We start from the raw sequence: 13,862 nt of genomic DNA on the forward strand, positions 1-13,862 counted from the left end.
AACAAGTAGTGAGAATTCAAAAGCAATTCCAGCAAGAACAACTTGTGCTAGAAAGTGATTCTTGCAATAGTTGCTCTTTACTCCACGCAAAGAGGCATAGCAACTGTTAACTTTGCTGACAAGAGAGCTGAGAATAACATTGAGAAAGGGAGTGGGTAAGGATTGAGTCAAAGCACTACTAGAAAAGGAGAGAAGAGACGCACAAGATTTCAAGTAAATACATTTCTAGAAAAGCCAAAACTGTACCTACATTGGAAGGTCAGGCTCTCTGACAGATCCTATTTCCGTTTATAACAAAGGGCAGTAAAAGCTGAGAGCTGCTGCAATGTACAGAGATTTCTAACACACTATTCCAAAATATATCACCCTCTTACAAGAATGACATTCTGCAATAGACATGACTTCATTACAAGAAACTTTTCACTGCTAGGTGATGAACAAAATATGTGCAGAACACATTTTAGTGCATCAGCAGCCACTAGGGAAAAAAAAAGGTTCCATACACCTCCACCTCTTAACTACCTTGGCTATGCGGAATAATTGGGCATGTTTTATCTTCTTTCTACTGAACAGGCCAGCTCCATTTTCTACAAGCTATTCTAACCCCACAGAAAGCTTCAAAGCTTCATTTGAAAACAGGAGCCCTGACTTCTTATTACAGCTGTTCAGGTCAGCACTTTGAAAATAACCTCCATACCCTAACTGATTCCAGGTGTTCACTGAACACAGGGATCCACTCAGCCCCCAACATCTCCCATCTTCACTTTCAAAACGGGAATCTTGCCCAATTCTCTTGACAGCCTGGTGCAGTGTCTGCTCTCATACAGGCAGCTCACTTCGGGCTGGACATTCTAGCTTACAGTTCTTCCTCATCAGTTCAGGGAGAAGAGGGACGCCAACAAACCTGCATCACACGCTTAGCAGCATGGTACATAGAGGAAGGAGCAGACACACAGTAAAAATCCAATCACAAGGTTAAGACAAAAAACACTTTTCATTTTGTCTCCTCAGACAAAGCTGCAAGATAAAAAGGCACCATTTACAGAAACACCAGCAATTTAAGAATCTCACTTCTCTCTAATACTTTACAGCTTTGTTGCATATAGTATCAAATAAGAAAGATCATAACAAAGAATATCAAAGCAAAACATTTTTTTATTCATTCTATGCATAATTCTCCCATTTGCAGGAGTTTTTACTTTTAAAAGGTGGGGGGGGACACTAAATAAAATTCTTTATATTGAAGTAAAATCCATGCTGATAGAGTTAACAAACTTTCATTCTAAAAGTCTGCTTCATGTCTTCCACGTTGCTCTGTATTTTCCTATCCAGACCCAGATGCCATTGTCTCTGACACTGCACCAGAAATGGATTAGTAAATAATCCAATCTAACACGGCAATTTCTGCGCTCTAAGTTACTTTAAAATAACAAACAACACTTACATAATCACAGCTAGTTCAAGAGAACCTTGAAGCACTTATCACATTAATCTTTTAACTCACTAACATTTCAAGTTCACTATGCCCTTTAAGAAATGCTGGAAAACATTGTGCATTGCTTTTGCTACTACAAGCCACATTAATTTTCTCTCTCCAAACAATGCATGCATAAAGGTATATTTACAAGCACATTCCCTTTAATGATGTAGTTTGTGAGGAAAGAGAATATAGCCCAGGTAAAGACGTGCTTCGGTCAAAAATATTCACTGGCAAAGAAGTCCCAAGGGAGGAAAGATTGATGCTTAAGGACAAGGCTTACATAATAATATCACAAGGCATTTAAGCTAGCTTGTTGGAGCTACGAGCATTTTAAAGATGCTAGAAAAATGAAACAGTTTAATGTTCATAAATTTCCAATTTTCTCCCACCCCATATTGATGTTGCTATGCTAGCTACCCTACTAAGTACAATTAAAACTGAGAAATAGACCTTTCCTGGCTGATCCTGTACAGAACTCCCCCCTGCACTGATGACAAACCAAAGACAAAAGATTAAAGTAGCACCTTCCTAGAGACTATCAGAAGTATGAATCCTTGCTCTAGGCACTGATGAGGTTAAACACTAACCAGGAATGAATCATTTTCAAAACGGCATCAAGATAACCTGTACCAAATAGACTCAGAAAAGCTTCTCAGATGATACAAATCATATTTTGGTCTTATCTACACTGGCAGATAATCTCTTCTTAACATTTCAGCGTATTTTGCAGCAAACTGCTTATTTCTCAACCTGAACAAAGGTCAGCTGTTCTCACACTTCAGCTCCCTGTCCACAGTTGTTGTTCTGTGTGGGCAGAAAGATGAACAAGGTGTACTTTTATTCACTAAACCCCCCCTGCCCTTTCCCAACTGCAGTTTTTCAGCATCATGGTATTAAACAATGCCTGCAATTCCAAACTAAAATATACTGCTCCACTCTCCCTGTTCTTGAGCCCGTTCCCTTGATTGGTAGGTATACATTCACATAAAAGTGGGACTGAAAAGGATCTTTTAGTTTAGGTCCTGTCTAGTCCTTCGCTATTATGAACTCAGGCAATCTCGTCCATAACCTTCTGGAGCTTCAACTTAGCAGCATTAATTTGTGTACTTCTGACTCCACTGGAACCTGCATTCAGAACTTAAGTCTTTCTAAAATTTAGAACCCCCCTTCTAGCTGTATTCATGGCAGGGTTACAGCGATTTGATATACTTACCAATGCTAGTCTTCGGTATAGATGGTGCTTTTTCTCACTGCTATTGAACCCACTTCCTTCTCTTCCTCCCCATCCCTGTATTTCTTGGCAGCAATTACATCTCCTGCCACCCTTTGCTAGAGGCCAGTCCTTCCATTCACCACTGGTTCAGGGGGCTCTCAGCAACCTTTTTCTGCATTTAGTTCCCACTATCTTCCTTCACAGTGGGTGACCAGAACTCTGAGAAGCATCTCCCAGGCCATCTACAGAGGCACTTCAACACTTCCACCTCCACTGAAGTTTTAGTCCTGGTGCATCCTATGTGTGAGAATTAACAGCCATCCTGTTGTAAACAAGCACACAGCCCTTCTAGTCCTTTCCACTGCATGTGACACATTTTACAAAAGAAGTTTGTATTCAGCTCCCAATTCCGTGGAGCCTCGTGTCTTGTTTTACTGAATTTTGTCTCATTTCTTTACTCTAATCCTTAGGGTCGCTCAGTTCTGCATAGCCAGCTTTTGTGTATTTATGAATCCTCTGAACTTGGCATCATTAGCCAAGTTTTATCAGCACTCACCAAATTTTTGCACCAAACCCATTAATAGAAATACTAAATAAAGCAGATCCTAAGGCTAATCTTTGAGGAATTCTACTTATCCTCACATTTTCCTTTCAACAATACTAAATCTATCCCTGCTTAAACATTTCCTTATACACCCTACAATTCTTCTATTAATTTCCATCTTCTCCTGCATGGCTTATACTTTCCAAGTGGCTCTCTTGATCAAATGTTTCAGTGAAGTTCAGATAAATAAGAGCTATTGTGGTTTATTTGATAAGATAATCAATTCTCCAGACAAAGAAAGCTATTACCTTGGTCTGGCACAATCCATCTTGGTACTCCTTGATCCAATGAAGAAGGTAGATTCTTTGCCCTGTAGGTAAAGGTCATGGCCAGTAGCACAAGGGAGCAGCACAATACAAGAGTCTGAATACTTACTGAAGCATTTTGTTTTGCTTCTACTTAGAAAAGGCCCGGGCATTTTGAGAAGGGTTTTGAAAAAAGGTATTTATACCCTAAAACAGAATCAACCTCAATAAGCACATACAGGATCCATTTTTGTTTAAAAGTTGCTCTACAAAAACAAAACTTTGGGGATAAATGAAGTATAACACACTATACATCTAAGGGAGAGGGAAGGCATAGCACACTGACAGCCCCAGCAGAAAATTTAGAACTGAAATACTGAAAGATGCTGAAATGGAAATGGAAAAGTAAAATTAAAAGTGAGCTAGAGATTATAGTGGCTATTGGGTCTGTGGAAACGACCAACTGAGAGGCTGAATAAAAACCAAGCACGAGTGTTTGAGCTCTCTGACGGTAGCAAACCACCCCCTTGCTGGTTAGTCTCTGCTATTTAAATGATAATTTCATTTTAAGGCAAACAGGACTGCTTAATGTAAGGAAAGTGGCTCTTTATAAAAAGTGTCTGTATTTTTGAAAGCTTCTCCTTCACAGCAGAGCGAGCACCTAAGTTCAAGCCATTTACACATAACACGGGTCACTACATGCTAGAAGAAAGCAAACTTTTACCCAACTGTTTTTCAACAGCATCTCAAACACTCCTTGCAAGAAATATGGCAGCCACACAACATGAAGTGTGGGAGTCCCCCATGGCAAACGAATCACCTGCTATGCCAAAGACATACATTTCTAAGTGCACTACTGTTCCTAGCAGAAAAAGAGCTTTAAGTTTATTGTTTTGGGAAATGCACCCTATATTCAAGCTGGGACAATGCTCTATATTTTAATAAAAAGAGTCAATGGAAAAATAAGTGATATTTTCCAGTAAAAAAAGAGGTCCACTGACATCTTTACTTCCAAAATAAAGTTCTTATTCCCCTAGTAAGAATCATCCATCTTTTCTTTGATTTCGTTATTCTCCGTACAGTTCCAGCAGGTGAACTACTGAAGTTCCTCAAATTATTCTTTAACGAAGATGGACAGTGTGCTATTGTTCAGAAGTCTTCTCCATCTCCAGAGTGCTAGATCTGTGATCCTGAAAAGGCAGTTTCTTTAACTGTTCCCAGAGCTTTGAAATGCAAAGCAAGGACAGACATGTTTTTGATGTGAGCTTGCTTACTTCTCACTCTGATTCTCTGATTACACATTACAGCCTCAGTCTGCCTAGATGTCAGGGGCTCATCCATTATGTTTTACACGCTTCCTATCTTTCCGTTACCCTCAAGACTTATTACTCTGATATATTCAAATGGAAATACAAGCATTAATGGCAAAGGAGAAAGAACACTAATATTTTTGAACATTAGAGATAAGTACAGTGTTTGGGGAGAAAATTAATACTGGATAGGAAAATATGGCAGGAAGCTTTGCCCAGCATTTCAGTGAATTACTGGCAGGAACAGATCTACAATATTTAAGAAATCTATGAAAAGAGGTGCAGATGGTTGCCGTATTAGAATTAAGTGGATCAACACCATAAGAATGGGAGAAGACTAAACTCTGGCTAAAGCACAGATTTGACAACAGGCTTCCAAGCATCATTTTTAAATACATTACTCCTTTCCAACACCCAAACATGGCCTGAAGTCTCCCAAAACTGCATTCTGACTCCTCTGAAAACTGGAGCTTCAGATTTTGAGATAACAAAGGTATATTTTCTCCCCACCACGCACAAAAGGCATTCTGTCCAGCATAGCTGAAACATAAGGTACTGCAGAAAGTGAAGAATAAAGTACATTTTAACATAAGATAACGGGATAACAAAGAACAGAGAAGAGCTCAGAGCAATACTCCATCATATGCTGCATGTCACGTTCAATAGGTGACAGCTTCCTCCAAGATTTCTCTATGTAAAGAATGGTGGCTTCAGTGCACATACAATTACTGTAAGACAACCACAATTAGTTTTCTCTTGAAACGTCTATCCCACTCTCTAAAGATAAAGATCTGTTTTGGAACTGTTCAGACACTTCTCCCTCAAGAAGATTTTAAATGCTTCTAAAGCAATGCTTTCATCTTTTACACATACCACGTCCTAAAAACACCGAGCACGTAACCTTTATTTCTAAATAAACACAATGATTACCCTCATCATCCCTTCCAACACCGGCTGCTCATTGCCACTTCCTCTGCCCTGCTTTGGAACAGCACAAGTCATTATGCACCCAAACAGTAAATCTGATGAAGGAACTGATCAGCCTGAAGAAGAGAAGACTGAGAGGGGACCTCATCAACACATACAAATATCTCAAGGGTGGATGTCACGAGGATGGAGCCAGACTCTTTGCAGTGGTGCCCAGTAACAGGACAAGGGGCAATGGGCACAAACTGAAATTTAAGAGGTTTCAGTTGAATATGAGGAAAAACTTCTTTGCTTTGAGGGTGACAGAGCACTGGAACAGGCTGCCCCAGGGGGTTGTGGAGTCTCCTTCTCTGGAGATATTCAAAGCTCACCTGGATGATGTCCTGTGCAACATGCTCTAGGTAAACCTGCTTTAGCAGGGGGGTTGGACTAGATGATCTCCCGAGGTCCCTTCCAACCCTTGCCATTCTGTGTGATTCTGTGAAAGCTCTTTTCCATTCTAGATTACTTTTTGCTCTGTGGGACCACCTCTGCAGTACTTGCAGATCCTTAAAGTACCAGGTAGAAACAGAACACTTTCACACAGATACTTGAGTCAAAAGCCGCATGTGATAGAAATGGCAGAACTCCTCTAAGCTGAGACTAACTTGTCCTGGCAGGACTACGCAAGAGAAATTCACCAACAAATCCCTGTGCAGAAGCCAGCAGAAAGCCCTATTTTGAGGGATTTTGTGGAATATCAGCGGCCTGCATACATTGACCCTCTTCACAGAGTGAATTCTTTAACGTTTATCAAGCCTTCACCTTCAGTGGAAGGTAAATTTTTCAGTGACAAAATTAAGCTCTTAAAAGTAACTGTAAAATGTAGCACTGTGTCTATATAGGACAACAGCAGATAATCTTTCCATGAGGTAAGCCAAGACCTCGTAACTATAAAAGTTTCTCTAACAGGTATAGCTTGCTTCTGTTTGTTTTGGTTTTTGTTGTTTATTTGCAGGGTTTTTTTAATTAGTGTTTCCCCCTGTGTAGCGTTTATCTCCCTTTTTGGTGCCCGGGGAATTCCCACTGTGATGAGACAGCTTGTTTTATATTGGAAATCTCGTAAACAGCAGTCATGCAATTTTCAGTATGTTCACAGATCATAAATTACAATTATTTACATAAAACTTAGATGTACTAAATGAAGTTTCAGTATCCTTATACTAGGCTAATTCTAATTTTCTTCTCCAATTAGGGACTTAGCTCTAAAGTAGGGGGCTGCCATTAGCCAACCCAAACCCACACCCTCACACCCCCCCAAAAATAGAAATTAGCACTTAAGTTCAGGTCAGTGGTCCAGTTACAGACAGCAGCCAGCATCAAAAACTTTTAATTAGATCAATTTCTCACTTGGTGAGACAAAAGAACAGAGGGCTACAACAGGCTACTCCAATAAAAATACTTGCTCAACTATGGAGCTATCATTCCAGAGTTATGGCATTACTGGAACTAGCAGCAGTAACCCCCAGTCTTGTCTTGATTGGTTGCAGTTAATTAAGTATCCAGAAACGCATATGAGCAATTCAGATTATTTCAGCATGCACTGCTTTGTATATCTGTCAACAGATTTTTTTTTTTAAACCAGTAACCACTTATTCATAACGGACATTCAGAGAAAGGTAAATTACTACCTTCTGAGAAAGGAGAAGATTATGAGCTTCATTCACTACTGCAAAGATATTCAATGCCTTGGATGGAAGAGAGTACAGAGTAGCTAAGCATAGTTAATCAAGATTCAAAAAGGAAAGCAGAGAACTCCAATATTCTCCCTTCTCTCCTATTCACTGAAAAAAAAGAGCACTAATCCACCACTAAATGCAGAATCAAGAAATCTGATTCCCTTTTCCCTCCCTCTCTCCTCCCTTCCCCCCAACTCCAAAAGCAGAATCTGCATAGAAGGACTTCTCGTACTGAGTGTAGCACCTGTGTAATTACAAATTACAACTGTGCTAACCACTGTACTAAATAGAGATGCTTGCCACTTAATTAAACCCTTTCTTAGAGAGGAAATGCATACACATTCACACTATTTTCTCTTCTTAATTGGTCTCAGACATTGCAGGAAGCTACTCCCCAAGATTTGTCAGCCAGCCAGCCCACAGATGTTTCAGAAAGAAAACCAGGTCAGCATTAACAGGTTCACTTCTTTGGCTCTAGGCGACAGGTCAGCAGATCAGTGTCTGCTGTCTGCAGCTGGCAGGCTCCACTAAGAGAAAGTGGTCCTTAAGCATTGGTCTGAATTCCTGTCAAATCTGCACTTCTCTTTACAGGCCTGGACAGCAAGCATGCAAAACAGCTACAGCAGCTTAATGCGATATCATCACTGAAGCCAACTAAATTTACCCTTGCAAATTGAAGGACGACTATAGGTACTCTCCAAACCCATGCTTCATTAAACCTACAAGTCCCTCCAGGTCAGCCTTACGCCGTAGGCATCAGGGGGCTGAGTGCTGCCTTCCAATATAACCACAATTAGATGCAAGTCCAGGATGTCCAAGACCATGACTGGAGCCTCTGAGCAACAGAGAAGAGTCCAAGCACACTACTTTTTTTTCTGATATGTCAGCCTCACCTTTAATTTCCATACTGTATTCCATGGCCCTTCAGAAAAGGACAGCTAATCTCTCCATTGCTCCCTGTGACGGGCATGGAAAAAAAGGAAAATGATTCCGAAAAGTAATATGAACAAGACCTTTTGCTTTATCTTCCACACACAAACAAGCTGAAAATACTATTTGCAACAGAATATGGTGCCCCAAAAAGGAAAGACCTATTTAAATAGGTATTATCAACATAGTTGATCACCTTGCAATCTTTGATTACTCTAACATCAAAAATCTGTCACTGATATAAAATAATTCTGCTGTGTATACAAAGACCTTTTAGCCCAGCAGGTGAAAACAAAAACTTCATATAGCCACTATTTCCAATTAAAAACCACAAAACAAAACAAAAAAAAATTTAAAAAAACAAACCAACAAACCCCACATCACACATTACTATTTATTCTGTCAAAAATAAAATGCTTGGGCTAAAACTACTCTGAAGCTGTTGCTTGTGGCCCACCTGTCAGCCTTCACAAATTTGCGCAACTTTTCGGCAAAGCTTCAACCTTTCAAAACTTTCAATCTTCTGGCACTTATGGATAAATGCAAAGGCAAATTTAGCATTAACCCTTGTCAGCTGCTGTCAATGACTATCAGTATCTTCAGCACCTGACTTACTAACCGCCTCACCTTTAAAACATACCTGATACACCCTGGGGTACAGAAAGATGCAAAATGATGTGCATCTGTTTATGAATAGCAAAATTACCTGGCTAATTCAGTAAAGGATAAAAGCAATACCAGCCAAACATAGATAAGTAGCAGCAAAAAAGGCTTATTTAGATTAAAAGTTCACAGAACAAGAACCCTCACTGTAAATATGAAGTTTACAGAGTTGGCTGGAAAAACTCTACTCTGCCATTAGAGAAATATGCACAAATCTTTTTCATACCAAGTTACTACCCTAAGTACTGGACAAGGAGACAGTGATTGCATGCATGTAGCATTAAAAAGATTTTAAAAGATTTGATAGCAACAACAAACAACTTCCCTTAAACTAGCTGACCCTTCTTAAGGTGCCCAGCTGACAGTTTTTACATCAGGCTGAGCCTGTCAGACTGGAGCAGAAAACCACTTTTCTCCAGGAGCAGGAGAAAGGATGCCATCTCCTGGATAGTTTTGCACACTGTCATCTAAATAAAGCACCTGCTTTCTCTAGCACACAACCTTCCAGAAATATTTTTCTGTTAAAATACATGTTGTTTAATCACAGTCAAGAAACTACCTGGAAAATATCTCTAAGCTAACAGTCCAACTCTGAAAAAACAACCATGTATGTCATGATTAACGCGGTTCTTCAGTGAAGATGGTCGACAGCTCAATTACACAAATACTGGATTTTGAAGAAATACAACCTACATCAGCACATCCTGGAGAGACAGAGTGCAAGCAACTTGTTTTCTCAACACAACGCTTGCCTAGTAACAAAGTCCTACGATAGCTATACATGAATATCCTTCCTGAAGACAGTAAACTCAAAAATAAATAAGACTTTCTACTCACAAAGCAGGAATTTAAAAATCCAGTGGTTTTTCCTTTTACAGTTGAAACCAAATCCTACAGCAGTAATATCAAGTCAGAGCAACACATAACAAACATATGAAAATCCCTGGCAGCATAACAGTAACATACAAAAAGGACCTACAAGACAAAATTACATCCATGATAGAAGACAGAACCAACTATACCGGAAATCAGGCAGTAAGAAGATAAAGATATCAAAAGGACACATAACTGAACACAAAAAAGACTATGTAGATTCATAATGTGTATACATGAACCATACATAACCATGGTGTATATTATTTTATTACCTGGGTATTGTGCAGCTTACAAGTATATTATATAACATTTGTATAAGGCAGGCATAATTCCAAGGGCAAATTCTGGAAAGAACACCGCACAACGGCGATGCAAACACACCAATATGCTCTAGAGCTAAAGCCGTCTTTGTTTCCATAGTTTACGATAGCAAGAGGAAAACCCAGGAGCTTACAAGTGGAATCCAGAACCAGCAAACATAAGATTAGCCTTTGAGTAAACTGTTAATGAAATTGTTTTCCCCCAAAAGGTGAAGCATTAGAAACACTTAGCTCTTTCATTGTTACCAAAAAGAGACCAGTACTAAAACCAGTAGGATTACCACTACACTCCTAAAGGCTGCACCTCCTTTCCAAGTATTATTGCATAAAATTACACTCAAAGGTCTGATCATGAGCCAATCTGACAAAAAGCCTGCTGGGACCAGGCAATCAGTGAACAGAAACCACCGAGAGCAGACACAGAACAAGCCCTATCAAAGTGCTGGAGGAAATGAAAAATCATTCTCCCCTAAAACATCACACGCTATGCACTTCCCTTATATTCTCTAGTAAGAATGAAGAACATGATAAGAAAAGATGAGAAATCCTAATGCATTCCCTTTTTCCTTGCTTATCTAGTTATTAGCAAGCAGCATGTTGCTCTGGCTCTTTGGGACAACCATCCAACTTGTTGCTATCTTCTTCTACTATGAGATGGGCAATTAGCTCTTCTCAAACTTTCACCAACAGCATACTCCAGGAACTTAACTAGGACAATGATCCCTCCATCATCTTCATAACCCTGACCAAAAATTAATGTAATTCATGCTGTAAGAAGTCTGAGGAAGAGGGAAAGGAAAAAAAAAAAAAAAAAAAAAAAAAAAAAAGAGGGAGGGGGAAATCATCCAGTTCCACTTGGCACAATTGCATGCAAAAGATGATTTTTCTCAAGAGCAATTCCCTTTTCTGTATGAGAAGATGCCATTAATAGCACTAAACAATATGGCCCAATCAAAAACCTAACACTTTACAGTGAATATTCTGATTTTAAATGAAGGAGTTATTAGACTTCAACAAGCAGAATCACTTTGTTCCATTTATCTCCCACTGTGAAATTACCTCATTAAACCTTTAACAGCTTGAGGTAAGTAAAAAGCTTTTACTCCAGTGTCTGATAGAACAGGTTTTGTGAAAAGGATTCATACTATTTCTGTCCATTCCTTGCCATAGGAGATTTAGCACAATTCTAACTTCATCTAAATGTATGTATCCTCAGCAGATGCAGGAGAGAACCTCAAGCATGCTACCTACTAGCATGCCTCTAGAAAAAGGTTAATTATCCTCATTAAACAGAAAACACTGAAAAAATTAAGGGGGCTTTCCCAAGCTGAACACAAGCATCTTTTACACGAAGCAATAGTGCACCCAAACCATGTGTGCATCCCCAAACCCTCCTACTTCCGAACAATCCCAGCACTCCCAGGCATAGCTCTGTTGTTGGGCACATGTAATGAATGGAATAAAGAAACAATTGGTAAAATTAGGTTCTGCAATTCATGCTCCATATTGATCCAATATGAAAGGTGATCTGTACTATAATGCTCATATCAAGACATTTATAAAGAAGCATCTCTTCTTCTAGCGTAAAAACTATGTAAATATTTAGATAAAATAAAGCAGGTCTGGAATTTATGACACACAAAAGCATTGTAGCTACACAGAAAATCTTCTGCAGTGGAAGAAAATGATCGGAAGAGAAATGCGCTATTTCCAGCCCCTCTTTATACCACATACATACCAGAGACCCTAACAAATCTGGTTCAGTGTTCCAGATGTCAGAAGGAGTTGTTCAGTACCAGTACACAAAAAGACTAGCTGGTGTTACAAAACACCACTGGGGGGTAGGTTTTTTTTCCCTCCCTCTTATAAGAAAGTGTTTATTCCATTTCTCTTGTTAGACAAAATAACTAAAGTAACAACTGTTCTTCAGCTGCTTTAGGGAAGAAAAGTCACAACAACATGATCTGGCAGTTTATTTTGATATCCAGATTTTAAAGAAATCATATTTACAACAATTTGTCACATTGCAGAGGTCCTTACAAAAATTTGTCACATCCTTGAGGTTCCTTCCAACCTGGTATTCTATCATTAAGTAACACATATTCTCCTCTTTGGACATATCCTAAAATTCTTAAAAGTTTGCTCATTAAGCTAGCTAAACATGAATGTAGCTACGTGCAAGAAGTTCAAAGAACTCAAAATTGAACTTTGACCTCAGAGACATCGGTCAAGCTGACTTGGTGAAAAACATTTGTTAGTTCCCAAAGATACTTTATAACAGTTTGTATCTTATGGTTCTTCTCATCTATAACAAAAAGTACTAGAAGAGCTTCCACATGAAGAGATAGCAAGAAAGCACGACTACCACACTTAGGAGATTAGATGACTAAGAGGAAAGGAAAGCACTTTAAAAGTTTTAACTCCCTCCAGAGCTGTGAGCACATACCTGATATTCAAGCCAGTGCTCTGGTCCAGTTTCTCCCAGCTTTTTAATTTTCCCAGAAGTTTCTAAAGTAGATACCAAAAGAACAGTTAGGCATATAGATGAATGTTCTAACAGCTCATTTTTCCACCCAGTTTTCTCAAAATTCAAACTCAGTGTCTTTCCTTTTCCTCCTGTGGATTTCACTGTCTTCTTATCTAGCACTTTTGGGTTGTCATTCTCCAGCCCTCACATTTTCCCTATCACCACAGCTGAAATCCAGCACTACAGATGATCTAACCCTGTGAGCTACCATCACTGTACTAGACTTTGGTACACTCTTGGCAGCAGAGAAGAAAAGTTGCATCAACACCGAGGAAACAGCCAAAGTGCCCGTTTCTCCTCTTCCAGTTCCTCCTATAGCTTTGTATTTTCAGTGAATACCAGATAGTATTATCTAAACCTGGTCAGACACCAGTATAGCTCTGCAGATCAACAAGTTTACATATTTAGGTTAACTACAGACCAGTAAGCCTGACCTCAGTACCAGGGAAGGTTATGGAGAGGTTCATCTTGAGTGTGCTCACCAGGCACATGGAGGACAATCAGGGGATCAGGCCCAGTCAGCATGGGTTCATGAAGGGAAGGTCTTGCCTAACCAACCTGATTTCCTTCTACGACCAGGTGACCCGCATGGTAGATGAGGGAAAGGCTGTGGATGTTGTATACCTGGACTTCAGCAAAGCCTTTGACACAGTCTCCCATAGCATTCTCCTGGAGAAGCTGGCAGTTCATGGCCTAGATGGATATACTCTTCGCTGGGTTAAAAACTGGCTGGGTGGCCGAGCCCAGAGAGTGGTGGTGAATGGAACTAAATCCAGTTGGCGGCCGGCCACAAGCGGAGTCCCCCAGGGTTCAGTTCTAGGGCCAGTCTTGTTTAATATCTTTATCAATGACCTGGATGAGGGGATTGAGTGTGCCCTCAGCAAATTTGCAGACGACACCAAACTGGGTGGGAGTGTTGATCTGCTTGAGGGGAGGAGGGTTCTGCAGAGAGACCTGGACAGGCTGGATCGATGGGCCGAGGCCAACTGCATGAGGTTCAACAAGGCCAAGTGCCGGGTCCTGCACTTGGGTCACAACAACCCCATGCA

General features: G+C 39.9%; 1 protein-coding gene across 1 annotated transcript in view; it reads right to left on the reverse strand.

Annotated features, from left to right (window-relative positions):
• The window catches only part of MAD1L1 (mitotic arrest deficient 1 like 1), a 392,177-nt gene that overhangs the window by 368,864 nt on the left and 9,451 nt on the right, over window positions 1-13,862 (reverse strand). The window contains exon 8 of the mRNA XM_009645922.2: window positions 12,733-12,794. Coding sequence (XP_009644217.1) covers window positions 12,733-12,794 — 62 coding nt within the window. The remainder of the gene's footprint in view (window positions 1-12,732; window positions 12,795-13,862) is intronic.

Source organism: Egretta garzetta, unplaced genomic scaffold, assembly GCF_000687185.1.
Source record: "Egretta garzetta isolate BGI_Z169 unplaced genomic scaffold, ASM68718v1 scaffold299, whole genome shotgun sequence".
In the NCBI taxonomy this organism is placed as follows: Eukaryota; Metazoa; Chordata; class Aves; order Pelecaniformes; family Ardeidae; genus Egretta; species Egretta garzetta.